This window comes from Esox lucius, chromosome 16 (genome assembly GCF_011004845.1).
Source record: "Esox lucius isolate fEsoLuc1 chromosome 16, fEsoLuc1.pri, whole genome shotgun sequence".
NCBI lineage: Eukaryota > Metazoa > Chordata > Actinopteri > Esociformes > Esocidae > Esox > Esox lucius.
The window spans coordinates 19,159,434-19,180,426 of NC_047584.1; the positions used below are offsets into that span (position 1 = coordinate 19,159,434).

Consider the following 20,993-nt stretch of genomic DNA (forward strand, 5'->3'; position numbering starts at 1 on the left):
CATGAACCAAATGGCTACCATGCAATACCCTTTGGTGCACACATAGTTAGCAAGATAATGACCTCTAGGCTATGTTAGATGGTAGGCTTCATATCATGGAATTACAAGCCCAGTCGCCAGATTTTTTATCCACCGAGCTGGTTTGGGATGAACTGGGCAGAAGGGTGAAAGCAAAGCAACCTATAAATGCAACATAATTGTGGGATCTTGTCGGGACATATTGGAATAGGGGATTAAGCTACAGGTATCACATAGCAGCTTGTTTAGTATACAAAGGAGTGAGCCTAAAAATATTTTGCAACTCATTCCAGTTATTGGCAGCAGCAATCTGATATGAGTGTTTACTTAAGGAGGCATAGACTTTAGGAGTGACCAGAGTGAGATATCTTCTGTAGTTTTGGCTAGTATTGGAGAAATGTTGAGACGTGAACAAAGGCAGAGGGCATTTACCAGCAAGTGACCAAATAAGATGGTACCAATGAGTTTGGTACCTCAATCACACCAACAGCACCCGTTGCTGTTATTTCCACCCAACTTTTTCTGTATATAACTTCCTGCATTAAGTTGGAAAAACCCAACACATGCACCACACAGAACACTCTGCAGATGCCTCTGCAATGCATTGTTCCCAGGCAAATGGAGCGTTCATGTCACAGTGATGTGTATTGAAAGGAGCTGAAGTCACAAAGTGAATGGAATCTTGGTATAAGACACCTAGCCTTTTAATGGCAAGACTGTGTCGCTGTAGCTGAGGATGTCAACAGTGAAGACACAATTTTTCAGAAAAAGAATAGACTGACAAGTTTCAGGAGAAAGTTCTTTGTTTCTGAACATTTTGAGCCTATAATCAAACCCACAAACACTGTAGCTGAAGATGCTGAACTATGATTATTGCTTCTTTTTTGCTTCTTTATTGCTTCTTTTATTGTTTCTTTTTTTTGTGCAGTGCCAACATAATCGCAAAAGGGTTTTCTAATGATCAGTTAGCCTTTTAAAATAATAAACTTGGATTAACAAATACAATGTGCCATTTGAACACAGGACTGATGGTTGCTTATAATGGACCTCTGTACACCTACGTAGATATTTCATTAAGAAATCATCTGTTTCCAGCTACCAAGTCATAGGTGAACTCTATTAGCCAGTGATTCCTTAGTTGCAACATTTTTTATCAAGAATGTATAAAGGGCTTAGAAAAATACATTTAATTGAAATTGGAGTGCATGCAATTAATAGGTTTGGCCTTCAATAGATTACCTGAAAAACATTCATGAGGAATGCAACGTACTATGTGGCATTTCAAACCGTACAGATGCTACAGTTCCCTATGAGGGGCGTGTAAGACATTATTTATTCTGATACTCTCACATACATACATTCTCCTTTCACATACATATATTTTCACTCTCATATACATACATTCTTTTTTCACATACATATATTTTCACTCTCATATACATACATTCTCCTTTCACATACATATATTTTCACTCTCACATACATACATTCTTTTTTCACATACATATATTTTCACTCTCATATACATACATTCTCCTTTCACATACATATATTTTCACTCTCACATACATACATTCTTTTTTCACATACATATATTTTCACTCTCATATACATACATTCTCCTTTCACATACATATATTTTCACTCTCACATACATACATTCTCCTTTCACAAACATATATTTTCACTCTCACATACATACATTCTCCTTTCACATGCATATATTTTCACTCTCACACATACATACATTCTCCTTTCACATACATACATTTTCACCCTCACATATGTACATTCTCCTTTCACATACATATATTTTCACTCTAACATACATACAGTTTTTTCTCTCATAAGAATATATTTTTAACTCACACATTCATACCTTTTACTCTTATATTTCTATATTTTAACTCACACACAAATATATTTTTCTCTCATATTTCTAAATTTAACATACATATACCTACATTTTTGATCTCATGCACATGCAGTCACAATTTTAAATAATATATGTATATAAGCAGAAAATGTATGCATGTGTAAAGAAAATATATATATGTGAGAGAAGAATGTATGTGTGTGAGAGACAAAGTATAGTGGAAACGGAAGGAGTATAGTTGAAACGGATGGCAGAACATTTCTCGCGATGTGATTGGCTGTCAACCTCACCCTGTGATTAGAGGTAGAGGTTAGCTTACCTAACTGTGGAACAAAAAGTTGTAGGTTCAAATCAGCACCTTATGATATATATATATATATTTTATATATTTTTACAAATACATTTACGCGGCCAATTTCACACATTTTGTACATATATTTACCAAATGTATTCAGGAATATATTTTCCAAATGTGTTCGGAAATATATTTTCCAAATGTATTCAAAAATATATTTAAAATACATGCATTTTCTGTATGGGACAAGTCAGTGCTACAGGCTGAGCAGCTCACCAAACCGGAGGATCACGGCAGTCTTTACGATATCAAACGCAGCAGCACTTTGGTAATTGGGTCTCTCGTCCAAGGAAAAGGTAAGAATAAATAACCTCTATTTTTGTGGTGCTGATTTGTGTAACTGTATAACTGATTGGATTGTATATTGGTAAGTGACCGCGCTTTTTTCCCCACCTGTCAAGCCTTAACATGCCGCAATTGTGTGCCTTCACTGCACAGACATATTGTAAGGCTTCAATCATGCTCTTTGTCACGCTAAGTTTATGTCCTGGCTTCCTCAGATGTAAATATATCAATTACGTTACTCTAATGAAGAGAAGGAACAACAGCCATTGAAGTTAGTTTAAGGTTGGATATTCGAAATACATTTGTTAATCTTTAGCGACAACTTCTTAGTAGTTTCAGCGGCAGAAGCAGCAGGAGTGCTCTGGAGGACGGTTAGCCGATTGTATGTTGAATATCCAACCTAAAACTAACTTCAACCCGGTCCGCGCAATGGCTGTTGTTCCTTAAATGTATTTGTAAAAATATATAAAATATATATATATATCATAAGGTGCTGATTTGAACCTACAACTTTTTGTTCCACAGTTAGGTAAGCTAACCTCTACTCCAAACAGAAGGAGATTAGCAGGGAAGAAGCAAGTATTGGTATTACCAAGTTTACCTTAGTACGTTAGTCTATATTTGTGACTAAGATTATATGTATTTTGGTAATGCACATCTATAAAATGTGTTTCGAACTTAAATGTGATATAATCAATACGTTGGTAATTACATTTAATCTTTTTACTTTCACAGGACCTGAAAAAAGCACTTTAATACGGGCTTCAAAATACATTTTGTAATGTATTTTCCATAATTGCAAAAATATATTTATTTTCCATATGGGGTGAGTGGCCCCCTGATCTGAAAAGTAGTCTCATTTCACTTTCTGCCGTGCTGTGAACAACGTTAGGTGCAGATGAGCATGTCCTTTGGTGCTCAATGGAAGAAATAGTATCAGAGCATGTTAAAATAGTTCTTAAAACTCCAATGGCTCGCTGCAAAGCGTTCGTCTCATCTCCGTCCATACTGATCGCGACCTGAACAAGACTCTGCTCGAGTTTCTCAGCCAATCACAGGGTGAGGTTGACAGCCAATCACATCGCGAGAAATGTTCTGCCATCCGTTTCAACTATACTCCTTCCGTTTCCACTATACTTTGTCTCTCACACACATACATTCTTCTCTCACTTATATATATTTTCTTTACACATGCATACATTTTCTGCTTATATACATATATTATTTAAAATTGTGACTGCATGTGCATGAGATCAAAAATGTAGGTATATGTATGTTAAATTTAGAAATATGAGAGAAAAATATATTTGTGTGTGAGTTAAAATATAGAAATATAAGAGTAAAAGGTATGAATGTGTGAGTTAAAAATATATTCTTATGAGAGAAAAAACTGTATGTATGTTAGAGTGAAAATATATGTATGTGAAAGGAGAATGTATGTATGTGTGAGAGTGAAAATATATGCATGTGAAAGGAGAATGTATGTATGTGTGAGAGTGAAAATATATGTATGTGAAAGGAGAATGTATGTATGTGAGAGTGAAAATATATGTTTGTGAAAGGAGAATGTATGTATGTGAGAGTGAAAATATATGTATGTGAAAAAAGAATGTATGTATGTGAGAGTGAAAATATATGTATGTGAAAGGAGAATGTATGTATGTGAGAGTGAAAATATATGTATGCGAAATAAGAATGTATGTATGTGAGAGTGAAAATATATGTATGTGAAAGGAGAATGTATGTATGTGAGAGTGAAAATATTTGTATGTGAAAGGAGAATGTATGTATATGAGAGTATCAGAATAAATAATGTCTTATACGGCCCCTCATAGTTCCCACCTTCCCTGTCTCACTCTATCTGGTTAGTAGCCCTGCTCTTTCCAGAGCTTTGTCTACATTAGACACAAGTTCTCCCTTATAGTCCCAGACCCTCTTGTCTTCAAGCAGGTTTTCTTTGGTCAGACCTTTACGTAATGGAACTCTGACATGGATGATGTGACAAACTTTAGGAGGAACTTGCACCGTCTCCCCGAAGCTACGCAGTACTTCGTGGACCGACGTCTGCTCCACTCCTCTACAGTCAAAGAAACAGAGTTAGACAGAGGTTATTTTGTAATCTAACCTGTTTGCCATCAACTTGATGGGTGGTAGAGTCTAACAAGGGCTTTCTTTCCCAGAGCCTTTGTAGCTTCTGTTTGATACAGTGACGCTTAAAATCCTTTACACATTAAGATTCATCCAAACCATTTGTTACAGTAGGTGTATTAGATGCATTACAAAATCCCAACATAGGGTACAAATCTTGATTCTGTCTGTTCTACTATACTACATTCTAATTGTTTGCCCCAATATGTTTCTTATGTGACAACATGTGCACAGTAATCCCCAATCTGTGATTCAGTGCTTTGCTATTGGTGGGTTCCTTTGGAGCGTAATAAGCTGTGTCCATATTTGCCTTAGGCCAAATACACTGGGCTCTGTTTTCTGGAGCTGACAGTTTGCTCAGAGCCATATAAAGCTATTTATTGGTGCCATATTGTAAGTTGAAGAGGGGTTAATCTTTGTCTAAATGACATTGAAATACAAAATGAGTTAGAATTATAATTGAAGGAGATTTTAAAGATACCTTTCCTATGCGTTCATTATTATTTAAAGTGTAATTTTGTACTTGTTTAATTTAGTCATTTGTTTTTATTTTATTTAACACCCTTTAAGATTATTCTTAATAATTTGTATTACGAAAGATTAGTAATCTTTCGTAATACAAAGAGGAAGTGTCTGGGGAGAGGGAAGTCTGGGCATCCCTGCTTAGACTGCTGCCCCCGCGACCCGGCCCCGGATAAGCGGAAGAAGATGGATGGATGGATGGAAGATTAGTAATATCATGTTATGAGGTAGTACATTCTAACCTGGACCGTACAATCATGTTATAAGGGTAGTACATTCTAACTTGGGTCATACTATCATGTTATAAGGGTAGTACATTCTAACTTGGGCTGTATTATCATGTTATAAGGGTAGTACATTCTAACTTGGGTCATACTATCATGTTATAAGGGTAGTACATTTTAACTTGGGCTGTAATATCATGTTATAAGTGTAGTACATTCTAACTTGGGCTGTAATATCATGTTATAAGGGTAGTACATTCTAACTTGGGCTGTAATATCATGTTATAAGGGTAGTACATTCTAACTTGGGCTGTAATATCATGTTATAAGGGTAGTACATTCTAACTTGGGCTGTAATATCATGTTATAGGGGTAGTACATTTTAACCTGGGCCATACTATCATGTTATAGGGGTAGTACATTCTAACCTGGGCCATACTATCATGTTATAGGGGTAGTGCATTCTAACCTGGGCCATATTATCATGTTATAGGGGTAGTACATTCTAACCTTGGCCATACTATCATGTTATAGGGGTAGTACATTCTAACCTGGGCCATACTATCATGTTATAGGGGTAGTACATTCTAACCTGGGCCATACTATCATGTTATAGGGGTAGTACATTCTAACTTGGGCTGTAATATCATGTTATAGGGGTAGCACATTCTAACCTGGGCCATACTATCATGTTATAGGGGTAGTACATTCTAACCTGGGCCATACTATCATGTTATAGGGGTAGTACATTCTAACGTGGGCCATACTATCATGTTGTAGGGATGGTACATTCTAACCTGGGCCATAAATATCATGCTATAGTTGTGGTACAGTCTTACCTGGGCCATACTATCATGTTATGGGGTAGTTAATTCTCACCTGGGCCGTACTATTATCTTATAGGGGTGGTAGTTCTTATAGTCTGGCTCCTCTTTGTAAATGTGCTCCATGATGTTGATCCCTGGAACATTCCTCCACCGGGGCAGATTAAACCTTCTACTTGGGTCAAATTGGGTCTTAGGAAATATGTGGTTCTCTATGAGGAAAACCTCTGCCTAGGGAAACAAGGAAGGACAGAAAGAGACAGAGAGAGAGGGAGTGTGTGAGTAAGCTGGAAAGCAGGAAGAACAAGAAACAATTCAGTTTTCTATTGAAAATATGATTGAGGTTACCTACTGTGGACAACACTATTTTAATGTTTTTATATATAATTGGTATTTCAAATAATCAGAGCTTTTTTGTGAATTAATATTGGAATTGTGCTGCTTGTGTTAAAGCATGTGTTAGGTCCTCGCAGCAGCCCTGCTCCAGCTCCACTCTCTTGCGCCCTCTACCCGGTAACGCTACGCACTCAAGGCGTAGTGGACCTGAAAGCAGCTCTCGCTCAAGATCACAATCACCAGAATACTAACACCTGCGTCTCTTTGTCTCCTATTTAAGACAGACCACCGCCACCGCTCGGTTGTGAGGTATTGTTTGTTGTGAGCGTGCCAAGCCTTTGACTAGTGATCGAGCTAACCTATTTGTTCCTACCTGTTGTGGTTCTCTCCCCTTGCCCTGTACACCGGTTACCGAACCCGCCTGCTTGCTTCCCTCGTTGTGAATCTTGCCTCTGCCCTTTTGTGCCTTGGTTAATAAACAAACAGTTGCGTTCTGCAATTGGAACCCCTATCCCTTGGTTCGAATGTTCATTACAGCATGTTTTCAATGACCCAGATTAATTTGATTAAAAATATATATCCCGAATTGACAGGTTACAAAATGATATTTGTTGAATAAATTACTATAGAAAAATGTTGTTGGGGTAATTCTCAGGGCACTTGGGGTACATAGTAAACAGTAGCCTCAATGTTACTCACTGTTTCATCATCTAAGGACCTTGTTTTGTTTTGCTGTTGTTGTTTTCTGTTAATAAAACAGCCTTGCTGTTTTATTAACACTATTAAATATTATGCAGTGAATCCTCTGCATATTATAGCCTCTTCACCCTCAGTAGGTTAAAAATATATTTTTTTGCACTATCCCTCCATGATTGAATATACACTTACTTGAATTTGTCCACACAAATGAGTAGCAAAAAATAACTGTCAAAAGACAAGGTCATGGAAATGTATAAAGATGGAAAAGGATATAAAAAGGTATCCAAAGCCTTGCAAATGCCAGTCAGTACTGTTCAATCACTTATTAAGAAGTGGAAAATTCGGGGATCTCTTGATACCAAGCCAACCAACAAGAAAGATTTCAGCCAAAACTGCCAGAAGAATTGTTCTCGATACAAAGAAAAACCCACAGGTAACCCACAGGAGAAATACAGGCTGCTCTGGAAAAAGACGGTGTGGTTGTTTCAAGGAGCGCAATACGACGATACAAAAACGAGCTGCATGGTCGAGTTGCCAGAAAGAAGCCTTTACTGTGCCAATGCCATAAAAAAAGCCTGGTTACAATATGCCCAAAAACACCTTTACGGGCCTCACAGCTTCTGGCACACTGTAAAATGGTCACAACCATAAGCGCTATGTTTGGAGAAGGGTCAACAAGGTCTATAGTGAACAGAATACCATCCCCACTGTTAAGCATGGTGGTGGCTCACTGGTGTTTTGGGGGTGTGTGAGCTCTAAAGGCACGGGAGATCTTGTGAAAGTTGATGCTAAGATGAATGCAGCATGTTATTAGAAAATACTGGCAGGCAATTTGCATTCTTCTGCATGAAAGCTGTGCAGGGACGCTCTTGGACTTTCCAGTAAGACAATGACCCTAAGCATAAGGCCAAGTTGACTCTCCAATAGTTACAGCAAAAAAAGGTGAAGGTTCTGGAGTGGCCATCACAGTCTCCTGACCTTATTATCATCAAGCCACTATGAGAAGATCTCAAACGTGCAGATCATGCAAGATGACCTAAGACTATGCATGACCTGGAAGCATTTTGCCAAGATGAATGTCCAGCTATACCACCTACAAGACTTTGGGGCCTTATAGACAACTATTAGAAAAGACTGCACACTGTCATTGATGCTAAAGGGGGCAATACACAGTATTAAGAACTAAGGGTATGCAGACTTGAACAGTTATTTTTTTCTTTGTTGCCATGTTTTGTTTTATGATTGTGCCATTCTGTTAAGATCCTACAGTTGAATGTGAATTCCATAAGAAATAAAAGACGTGTCTTGCCTGCTCACTCATGTTTTCTTTACAAATGGTACATATATTACCAATTCTCCAAGGGTATGCAAACTTTTGAGCACAACTCTAGATAGACACAAACAACCCATATCTCTACACACCAGCCAGCTACTACTACTTCCTGTATATATTTTATTATTTAACAAGACAATGAAGCAGGGAAGCCTAGTTTAGCTTGCCAGTGATTAGAACGGATGAATGTTGTTGCTCCGGCTGGATTTGTTATTTTCTATGTAGCAGACTACTATGCTATTTAACCCTTTCCAGTCTGAGCAGATAGATGTTCTATGACAGTTCCTAGCAGGAGGTGTGGACAGGGTGTGTGGGGCCTATCTATAACGGCCACCACATCTTATCTTTTGTCCGTTGTCCAGTGTTAGTCAGCACATATGCATTGGGTTAGGTTTCTCATGCCCATATTCTATCAGTCCCCCCTTCACGCATGTGACAAATAATCACTACATGTTGATAAAACTAGCAAAATTAAAGTACAATCCAATTCCTAATTAACTGAAAAGGTCCAAAAACTTCTGTTAAAAAACAATAAATTCAAATAATAAAATAATGAGCTGGCCTATGAGGCTTTATTATGCCTTAAATGAAATGAAAATAAGACAACGCACACACCTTGCCCTGACACAATGTATGGCATTGCAGTCGTAGTGACCATAATGGTCGATCTTTACCATACACATCAAGTCATTATCAGTGTAATCCACGTCCAAAAGAAACAGACCTTACATGACATCTTAATAAAATCCATAATTCATTCCAAGTATCAATGACCAATGTTTGAGTGGTGATCATATGTAGTCCTCTACCTGGCTTGTGAGGAATGAACATACATACATAATCAAAACACCAGTCAATTTAGGAAAACTATTGATGGTTAGGAATGAAGCTAGATTCCCATCAAGTGTCCTGTAGTTCTAGTCCTCAGTCTTCTCTGTCTTGTATCAGTGATGTAAAGATGCAATATCAGTTATTGCAGTCAGTGTGATGTGGAACAAGCAAATCGCCTGATTGTGCTAACAAGTCAGTGTAAGTGTGTAGTGGAGTAGTGAGTTTCCCAAATTCAAGATTAACACCACAACAGTGTCTTCCACTGTGTTGGGACCATGTGACCTTTCCAGTCAACTGGCCCGTGGTACTCTGACCTGTAGTATGTGGAGTCCTTAAGGTGGATTCTCCTCACATCTCGCTGCTGATGATGCATCTAGAAATGGAGGATGAAGCCAAGTGATCTCACCCTGGCATCGTTCTGCCATGTGAGTGGTCGGGAAGCTTTGGAACAGTTTTGACCAGTGTGGTTGTAGTAATCCTTCTTGAACATGTTGCTGGTACTAACACACTCAGTTGTCTGTGTCCAGTCGGTAACGTGATGTATCATCAGAAAAGGGATCGTGATGTCCTGATCTGCTGAAAGTATAACTACAAAACAACGATTAGTGTGCTTCAACAGTCCATCTGACTTTCATCCACTGGGTATGGTTCCGTCAACTCCCAACAATGAAGACAATAGATCAGTCCTGAAAACTTGTGGATCTCAGAAGTTCCATCATTTGAGTGAAGTGTACACCCTATCCTATTGTCTTTGTCAAATTCATCCAGAATTCATCCAGAATTGGCTTGGTTTATGTTTGGTTCCGTGTGCTATATTTATGCCCGATAGCAACTAGCAGTGGAATAAAATTGTCAGACTTTACTTTGCTTAGCCAAATCAAAAATGGCTAGATCTATTCTATTCAACCATAAAATGTTAGACGTTGCATCAAACAAAACAATTTCCAACTTGATTTGCTTTGAGCCCTAAGCTCAACTCTTTCCAATCATAATGAATTATCATATATCCCCCCTGCCTTCACTTCATTAAGTAATCGGAAAGTGACACCATGAGTGAAAGCAGAATCAATGACAAATATGGCCAGTAGGCGCCATCTTGAATCCGCACTGGCCATTATGTCAGGATGGACATGAAAAATTGAGAATTGATAATAGGGATGGATCTAGAATCCATTCGATATGGAGTTGCATACTGTATATTCATCAAAACAAATTGAAAATGTTAAAAACACAAACATTCACTAACACAATCAAAGACATTCCCTTGTGCGAAGGAATTATAAACCATATAACCTATTAACAAATGTGTCTAACATAGCTAAACAGCTCTCAAATTTCACTTTGACTAAGTACCTTCACACAGGTCTGCGAAAGTAGCTATAATCCATCTATAAACTCCTGTAGTTTCACGGCACATTCCCAACTAAAAAAATTTTGCCCTCAAGGGGATACCTGCACAACTAAATTGTAGGAGTGAAAAACTCATGTTGCATGTTGCAGTGGTTTACCTGCTGCAACCACCACGGGGATTGTATTAGCAAATATCTACAGCACCAAAATGTAACATTTTCACAGGACAATGGCCCAACTACCTCATGACAAACACAGTGTCTTGATTAACCTCCTAAATTTTTGAGAATTCAGGGGATTACATTTTTGTCCAACAGTGGCGGTCAGCCAAACCCTAAATTACAGCTTTTATGAATATTTTGACCACACCTGTGGTTCTATTGACATTAAGATTGTTCTATCATCAACAATGGGGAATGGTTTTAGGTCACTACCCTCACTGCAGTTGGTTTCAAAACCATACATTTCAACGTTAAAGCTATTGAGAGGAAAATATATTTAGTTCCTTTAATGTTTGATTATCCCAAAACTGAATAAGCACATGAGGAATGTACCACAGGTGAGACCAGTCTTGACACTCTTAGTAATAAGCTACCCTGATGTAATGGGAAACAATGGTAGGGGCCATGCCAGGTGGTCTGCCCACCTTCCTGGAGCCCTTAGCTTCGAGTATCAGGCGTTGGTTTTAAAACTGAAGTATTATCCCAGTTATCATTGTAAGTACAAACAAAGAAAAACTACATTATTTATCCAAACTCAATTCAGCATTTAAAATACAACATCAAATTTTGTTGTGTGGAGTAAAATCGCTTTATCTGTATTACCCCATTTTGTAGGATATGACCATATTGGATTCAAATTGAGTCCTCATGAGACTGTTTCCTTAAAGTATTTCCTTAATGTTAAAGACTATCACCAAGTGGATTCTTAATTCTACCACTTATACAATATACATGGACTGAGAAAACACAATATTTTAACTTTATGTAAGAAAACCATGAGACTATTTTACCGGATTAGAAAATTATAATTGTACCAATTTCGAATTTATCACTAGGTTTAGATGTATCCACATGTGCTAGCTAACAGCTCAGCACGCAACAGAAAATTACCATGCGGTTGGCCTGGTAAAGGCCTAGCCCACATTTTCGTGACACCTCCCATGAGGCCTTACGGATTAAAACATTAGCAAAGCAATAAATGCGTTTGAATTAAATAACATAGTGAAAATGACAAAGCACAACAAAACAGGCTATTTCCTGAATGCCTATTAAAACATGCTATATACCATCAAAGTGCTTTTCAAACTACATCTAGTATTAAATTAAATAAGCTTGGCTATTACAGAGGAAAGTGATCAGGTTTCTAGATATATTTTACATTGATGGCAGCTAGTTATGTAGACATGCTTTTTCCACAACAATATTTACATCATATTAACAAAATCATATGATACACACCTCATTAATTAGATATGCAAAACGTTAGAAGGACGATTTACTAGCAAGCCAGCAGTGAATTATCTCCCATTCTGACTTGGTTTTTAGCTTGTGACTACGGTATCTAATTGGCTAGGTTTAGTGTATTTACTTGCTCAACTTATCTAATGTAATCTGGTGACACTATGAGTAAAACATTGTAAAGAGCAATTTAATATTTTATCAAATGATTGACTTAATTTGCAAACCAAATCTTCAAAAATAAGACTCCAGACCAACTCTTCTGACCATGGTCTAAAATCACCTCAGGAAAATGGGGATTTTGCTCTGTCACATTTAGGGGCTGAATAAAAAAGGTTCCAGCTGATAATGCACTAACCAATTATATCAGTTTGTAGCTTATGTTGCCTAGTATTTACTTTGTCTCATTCTTTTACATCACAAAAACCTGGCATTTTCACAGGGGTGTGTAGACTTTTTATATCCACTGTATGTATGGCTCTAAAATGAATTAAGGGTTATTCAATGGGAGACAAGGGATTGCATTGATTAAATTACAGAAATCCTAAAACCTGACAGTTAATATATGCTTGAAATATTGGTTTTCAGTGGTGCTTCTGTGGAATAACACTTCACTGTTACGGCATATAGAATTGCATTGAAAAAAACACATTTCTTCAATAATTAGTGAAAATGATTAGGAGTTTTTTTGTGTATATTTCCGACAGCCCTTAGCAAAGGACCCAGGACCCCATATTCCCGAAGCACTCTCCACAGGATGCCGCGAGGGACACAGTCGAATGCCTTCTCCAAATCCACAAAACACATGTGGATTGGTTGGGCAAACTCCCATGAACCCTCCATCACCCTGTAGAGGGTATAGAGCTGGTCCAGTGTTCCACGGCCTGGACGAAAACCACACTGTTCCTCCTGAATCCGAAATTGAATTCATTTATTTTTAATTGCATAAAGCCAGCTAAATATTTTTTCAAGAAAACAAATAAAATACAAATCTCAACCTTTTATTTAAAGCCTGTAAATTAAGTTATTTAATCATCCCTCCATCTGAATATGCATGTGCAAAATGAATGCAAAGAACAATGTGCAGTCATGTGTATACGGTAGTACAGTCAGACCTCCTTAACGTACAGTACACCAACACTGTTCTTTAGAGATCTCCTACCTTTGGGTGTTGGCTCTGAAGTGCCTCCATCATCGGAGGCAGGGTTTCATGCTGATATGGAACTATAATCTCATCTATGTCGTTTAGCAGTATGTAGCGGGACTGGTACATGTGTCTGTAGATACAGTCATTCAGAGTGGTCAGCTGGCCATAGTAGTGAATGTCCCCTCCGTGTTCACTGAACAGCCAGCCACGGGACGGGTCCATATGTTGGTCAATAGGCCATTGCACCACCTACAATCAATCAGTCAGTAAATCAAGCAATCCATCTATCCATCTCTTGCCCCAAATTGACAAGTTCCTACCTCCACAAAGCCCTCCTGTGCATAACTTTGCAGCAGTCTCTTCAGGTCTGGTCCAGAGCTGGTGTTATATATTACAACACGTTGCACACCCAATAACCTGCAATCCACAGGTCAACTAATCAACCAATCACATAATAAAGCAAAACTGTATTTATCAACCAAACAATGAATACCCACTTGTACATCTCTAGAGTCTGGGTGAACTGAAGTACATTGTTATAGTCTCCAAATAGATTGGACACACAGACTGTGAAGTTGAAAGGAAAATCCACTTCCTTCCTATTCACAAGGTTCTGTATTGACAGGAAGGTGTGGTTCTGTGCAAGCACGGAAACTTGTGTGGAAAGGGCCACATACAGCGGGTTGCAGTTGGCAGGATATGGACACAGGACATCCGTCGTCACAAAGGGGAAGCCTTCATTCCAATACAGAGAGACACAGTACAATGCAAAAACAATTGGCACACTAATCAAGAAATCACCAAAGCCTGTATTTGTTGATTAATTTGCCAGGGGGGCAGGTCTAAACCAAATAGCAAAAACAGGTACCAAAGTGGTCTGAGTGCATCTGGACCTCAGCCTTTAATCCATTTGTACAGTGAGTCCCACAGCAAAACAAACAGTACAGAGGCTGGACAGAATCTCGCCTGAAGATACTGATGATTCGTACGACGTGTCCCTTCACACGATGTTCCCTGTAGGCCCCCACCGTGAAGTGTTTAGTGTTTTTCACAGATGTGATGGACTGGTTAGAGATGTGGAACAAGATTTGCTTTTGTTGAAACAGTTTGTCTGGAGTTGATCTGAGGAATTGTGGACAAATGGAAAGAAAGCAGAATTTTGAGTAAAACAAACCCTTTTGGGTTAAACTTCAATTTAAGGTATTTCTTTTTAATACATTTTGTATCCAATATGTGGATATAGTTACACAGTTGTTGCAATTGTATTGGTACCCCTCCCATTTTTCAAACAATGTTGCAATTGTTCCAGAAAACTATTCTGAATTGTACAGTCTTTTAGTATCCACATACAGTTAGGTCTGAAAATAATTGGACAATGACACAAGTTTTATTTCGGCAGTTTACCAAAATATATTCAAGTTACAACAAAATAATGTTAAGGGTTAAGGAATTACAGCCCTTTAATATGTAGCCCCCTCTTTTACAAGGGGTAATTCTACAGTTCACTCAAAAGCTGTTTCATGGGCAGGTGTGGGCTATTCCTTAGTTTTTTCTTCATCAATGAAGCAGGTAAAAGGTCTGGAGTTGATTCCACGTGTGGCATTCACATTTGGAAGCTGTTGTTGTGAACCCACAACCTGTGGTCAAAAGAGCTCTCAATGCAAGTGAAGCAGGCCATTCTTAGGCTGCAAAAAAAATAAAATCCATCAGTGAGAAGCAGGAACATAAGGAGTGGTTAAATGGAGGACTTCTATGATGTTCTGATTGCTGCTTTGCTGCTTCCAGCGCTGTCATTGGGTGTCTTGAACAGCATGGTGTCATTAAATCAGGAAAATACATAATCTTTGCACTTTAAAGCACAATGACTAATCCAGTGTCAGAAAACTAGAAGGGTTCAAAACAATAGACTGATCTGAAGTGGCCAGCAATGATTCCAGATCTTAATGCTTTTGAAAACTTGTGTAATCTCACAATGAAGACATTGACATGGCCCTTTGGAAGATACACTCCTATTCATTTTGATTTGGGCAGGGGCCTTTTCTCAATTTTGCAATGTCCAATTCAACTCTACAACCGAGTTAGACACCTCAATGGCTAATTACAAAACAGCAGCTTAATAAATGTGTTTGGTAGAAGGTTGGGGCACTCTGAAACTTATTTGCTTAAGAACACTGATGCTGAGTTTGCATGTCCCACAGTATTGTTAACAACAAATACAATTGTTTTTTCAACCCAGGTCTGGTGGATAAGTGAAGGTTTCACAGTACCTGTGCAGGATGATGACAACATAGAGCAGATATGCCAGGGTAGAAGCCATCAGTAGAGAAAACAATCTTGAAAATGTAACCATCTTCTCCATTATGAGGCGTTTAGGAACGTTGTTTAGTGACTTGTAAGAGTGGGGTGACTTTTCAAGAGAGAGAAAAAAAACATAATATTCATCAATGCTCTGTGCGCTTTTTAGACCCAATCATGTTACTGACCTGTTGCCTGTTGAAAATGTGTTTTGTGATATTCAACCAGGATTAGTTTCTCAGCATTACACAAGCGTTCCATTCTTTTGCTGGCCATCCCAACTTCTTTGAAATGTGTTGCTGGCATCTAATTCTAATTGGGCATACATTTTTCAAGAAACAATAAAATGTCTCAGTTTTGACATCTGAAATGGTGTCTTTGTATTACAGTCTATTGAATATATGATTTGAATGATTTGCATATCATTGCATTCTGATTTTATTTACATGTTAAGCAATGTCCCAACTTTTTGGGAAATTGGGTTGCAAATCCAAAGTGCTGGTAGAGACAAAACAAATATCTGTCCAATTACACGGTATATCACAAACGTCCTATTGTAAAGTGGTTATCAACGTAATTACAGCAGTGAACAATGATTTGGCATACATTATGATCTGATAACAGTTCTAGTAAAAATATGTTATAAACAGGCCTATATATCACCAAGGAAATACTTCTTATTTTCAATATATGTTGTGTTATTTAGGTAAATGTTCGCTACTTGATTTTGGTCAATATATATTTTAAGATCTGTGAATAAAAATGTTTCTATGTATATATTTAGATTCTAAACATTCTAAACATAATTATTCGCTTACGTAAAACGCATCGCTAGAGGACTGTGGGAAACATAAAACAACTTTATATAATACATTTAAAATATCCATACCATATATAGCTAGGTTATGTTCCCACACGAACATATCCCCATATGTACTGTTCATGAAAGACCAAGCGACCACCTCCGACACCGAGGCGCAGTATTTTATAGCTCTGTAACTGGGAATTAGCGCAAGTGTAGATTGTCTGTTGGACTACACCGCATATGACACATCATTTCTTCCGTTCCTTTTATTTCTTGTTGAAAACGCGATTCTAAACGTCAGATCGCATTGGCTGGGGATAGTTGTTTTACGTTTTGTCGCTTAAATGCTAAATCCCTTTAAATAACGGTGCAACCTTGGGGTTTCGAATAAGTGGTTTTTAGATAAATCTTACATTTGATACTAATATTTCATCACGTGAGTTAGATACATGTCCATTCTTTCTACTGGAGGCATATTGCAAATCGTTCAGCTATAATTGTCTTAGAAAAGGGTTGTTTACTAACTAATTAGACCTAGACATAAAAAATGTATTACATGCAAACTGGATATTTTAAAAGCACCTTAGGTTGTTTTATTTTAACATGCCTTACCCTGAACACCAGCAGTTCGTCTCCTCGTCCTCTTTCAATAGTTTTTTTGGGAACGGAAGTAACATTTTCAAATAAAAAGCAGTAGCCTATAGAGAAAGAGATATTTACAGATTGTACACATGAAACGACGTAATTCCGTATCTGGAAATTTAACCTGTAGTTAAAGTATTTTACTGTGTGCGCCTATACCTGTTGCAGTCTCTCTGTCGCTGGGTTCTACAATCAATGATCAATACTGGTGTAGTGAGGTTTCACTTGCATGGTAGTAATTTGACCAGACGTCCCGAAAAATTCGGGACAGTCCCGAAATCCAAGCAGTTGTCCCGAATCCTGCCCTTATTGTCCCGAAAATTTGAACGAAGTCTCAAAAGCAGACTCTCGAGTAATTATTTTTTTTTTTTGACTCTCGATTAGTTCTAGTCCCGGGACCCGATCAAGATCAACACGTAGCTAAAAAGCAAAAACGCCTCTGCAGATACCGGGAGGACTGGGTAGGGAAATACCCCTGGATTACTGCAGTTTTACTGGTCACCCTAGTAGTAATGGCCGTTCGCATTTTTGGTATATCGTGATTCATAAGTCATCTCAGTAGGATTTTCGATTCTTTGAATCTAGTTCTTTCGGATCTTTCGGCACATTGGATAACCTGAAAACAATGTAAGGCAAACGACTCTTGGGGAAATAAGTCTTTCAATCTTTCTGATTTCCGAGTACCTCATTTATTATCATCCTTAATGTTCCAATGTAAGAATCGTTAGCTACAATAAATATTAGGACAATAGGCTGTTATTCAGCTGTCAGGTGATTATGTTATAAAGCCTTCATTGGAATACTGTAACTGTCAGGACTTCATTAAACTGATTAGATTCATTAATACACGTTTTATCATGGTCCTTTTCATCCTACCATTTGAACTACAATGACTATAGGAGAAGACAGTATAAGTATTTTAATCTTTTGAATCTCTCATTTATTAAAATGAGGGGCTAAGCCACGAATGTATTATGATGATCCTAGCGACGCCTCTAATGACTCAAATCAACGAACTCAGTGGAAAGATACGATTCGAAAAGATCCGGATCAGTTAAGTGAGTGAAATTTCGAGGAGGGTATAACTTAATATTCAGGAACCCCCATAAGTAACGCCCCCGACTTGCGGTCTGCAGATATAACTTATTGGGGAAGTTCCCTTATTGTGTGGAAGACCTTTGAACCGCGTGGGAAAGCAACGTAAGTTATATTTGCAGAGGGCAAGTCGAGGTGGTTACTTAATATTCTACTTAATGTTCATGCGTATTAAGTAACGTCCACTGAATATTAAGTTACGCTCACTCATGTTCGCCAATTGGTCAGTTTGGGGACATCCAGTTGCAATTTGACACACGGTTCGGCGCTAGGTATCATTTATGCGTATGAGGTCATTGCGTTTAGTGTACTAATGGAATAAATAAACTAAATAAACGTTCAAACTATATCATCAGCCATAACATTATGACCACTGACAGGTGAAGTGAATAACACTAATAATCTCATCATCCTGTCACCTGTCAAGTGCTGGATACAGCTCTGGGAAAAATTAAGTGACCACTGCAAAATTATCAGTTTCTCTGGTTTTACTATTCATAGGTATGTGTTTGAGTAAATAACAGTTTTTTTTATTCTATAAACTACTGACAACATTACTCCCAAATTACAAATAAAAATATTGTCATTTAGAGTATTTATTTGTAGAAAATAACAACTGTCAAAATAACAAAAAAAATAGGCATTGTTCGCAGACCTCAAATAATGCAAAGAAAACAAATTAATTGTAATGTTGAGGTGATGGACGGGTTCGTCATCTCCCGATTTTCCCGGTTTCCATTCATTCACAAACACATCCCGGACTGGTTCATTGTCACGTCTTCAATCACGCACACCAGGTCCCAATCATTCCAATCAGTGTGTGTTTAAATGTTTATCTTCTGCTCCCATCACTTGTCGGTTATTGTTTCTTGTCATATTACGTGTTGGTAAGTAGTTATTCCGTGTTAGTTAGCCACTACACGTTCCGCTGTTTATGAGCGGTTTCCGTTCAGTTTTCATTTTTGCCGATCGTTTGTTTTTGTATGTTAATAAATATACGTTCGAACGCACTCTGCCTCCACTCAACCACCGCAGCGTGACATTCATATACAATTTTCAGCTACAAAATACTACTGTTAGTTCTTAATAAGAGTTCAGAATCAATATCTGGTGGAATAACCCAGATTTTTTTATCACAACTTTCATGCGTGTTGGCATGCTCTCCACCAGTGTTGGGCAAAGCTGAACATTTGACTCCTCAGAGAAGATGACCTTACTCTATTGCTCTATGGTCCAATCCTTATGGTCTTTCGCAAACTTCAGCCTGGTTCTTCTTTTCTTCTCATTAATGCTCCTAGGAGCCTGTTTTGAACCGTCCTTGCCATGGACTCCGCCTCAGCTGCTCTTTGCCATTCTTTTTGTAGGTCACTTGATGTCATCCTACGGTTGTTGAGTAACATTTGAATGAGTTGACGGTCATCTTGGTCAGTGGACAGTCATTTTAGCCCTCTGCCAGTCTGTATATTTGTTGTCCCAAATGTCTGTTGCTTGACCTTGTTCTTATAGGAATTTTCAGGATGGAAGCAAACTGACGCTCACTGTATCCCTCTGCCACTAAAGCCAGAATTGAACCATTTTCCTCACTCAAAGCTTTTCTTTTCAACTCATTTGTCATGCTGAATAGTTATTTTTTTTAATTCAAATTACCTCTGAGGTACTACGTAAGCTGTTTTTGCCATCCAGCTGGTCCTATTGCAAGAGGATAGTGATTATAACACGAAGGGACTCCAATATCTTCTCGCAGCGGCATTTGTTTTTCAACTCTCCCTGGCTGACTGAACTGAGCGCACAATTGAATAAGAGGTAAGCACAAACTTTTTTTTGGAGATCCTGCAAGGTTTCGTGTCAGTTTTGGGGAGAGTTGTAATGCAACCTACAATGTCGAAGCACAAGGTGACGGAGTCCTATTGAACCTAGTATATTGCAGTGAATAACAGTTGGCTATCAATGTTGCATGAAAACTTCTTTAAATAAGATAGAACTATATCGTTTAGGAAGTAATTTGTCCTTTCTACGCCTGTTTTTCCGGTGACTGGACAGGAAAGGTATGCACAAAAACGGTGTGTCGGGAAACTACCCTCAGTGTAAATCATGCAGGTGTGGCCTCCCTTGGTGGGTTACTTCTGGAATTGATGTATTCTTCAAGGTTAAACCATGTCCAGTTCTTGGAAGAAAGCCTGAGAAGAATGTCTGAAGATGCACTATTTCAATGCTGAGGACACCCGAGAAACATGTTTGATGGTGAGGGTATTAGAATATCCATGATGCACAATTTGGTGCAGAGGATACCCAAGAAGCGTATTTGACGATGAGGGGCTAAATTATTAGAATATCCAAGAGAGCGCCGTTTGGTGATGAGGATACCTTGACCCACATAGTAGTGGAGAGGATACGAGATGATCGTGTATGAATGGCCAAGACGTTGACTAGGAAAAAGGACAATGAATGTGGAATGTATCCTGGTTTGGGATATGCAATGAAGATGTAACCAAGGTACGTTAACGTTAACTATGAATGGCCGGCATGGAATGGAGTGTGAGGAAATGGAAAAAGTAAGGTATGAATGAAACTAAGGTAGGAATGGGGAGAGACATTCTGGTTCATGAGCTGTGTTCGAGTATAAAAATAAGTATTGTATACAAACGTTTTAATGGGTTAGTCTACGAAGCATTTACAACCTTTGATCATATGTTTCAGAATCGATCTGATTTAGGGCATTACAGTCCCAGTGTAGTATGAATCAATCTG

General features: G+C 38.2%; 1 protein-coding gene across 3 annotated transcripts; it reads right to left on the reverse strand.

Moving 5' to 3' along the window:
- Positions 1-4,317: 4,317 nt before the first annotated feature.
- On the reverse strand, positions 4,318-17,665 carry LOC105022425 (glycosyltransferase family 92 protein F13G3.3). Of its 3 annotated transcripts, XM_010890795.5 has the most exons (9): positions 17,310-17,665; positions 17,121-17,206; positions 15,676-15,815; positions 14,277-14,530; positions 13,906-14,143; positions 13,729-13,825; positions 13,424-13,657; positions 6,308-6,483; positions 4,318-4,611 (listed from the first exon to the last, which is right to left on the reverse strand). In XM_010890795.5, the coding sequence occupies exons 3-9, from the start codon at positions 15,765-15,767 to the stop codon at positions 4,392-4,394; spliced, it is 1,311 nt and encodes a 436-aa protein (XP_010889097.1). In that variant the 5' UTR covers positions 15,768-15,815; positions 17,121-17,206; positions 17,310-17,665; the 3' UTR covers positions 4,318-4,391. The 3 variants fall into 3 exon arrangements, with proteins under 3 accessions (XP_010889097.1, XP_012993160.1, XP_012993161.1); XM_013137706.4 differs by lacking the exons at positions 17,121-17,206; positions 17,310-17,665 and adding an exon at positions 16,593-17,083; XM_013137707.4 differs by lacking the exons at positions 17,121-17,206; positions 17,310-17,665 and adding an exon at positions 16,593-17,082 and having other exon boundaries at positions 14,086-14,143.
- Positions 17,666-20,993: the final 3,328 nt, after the last annotated feature.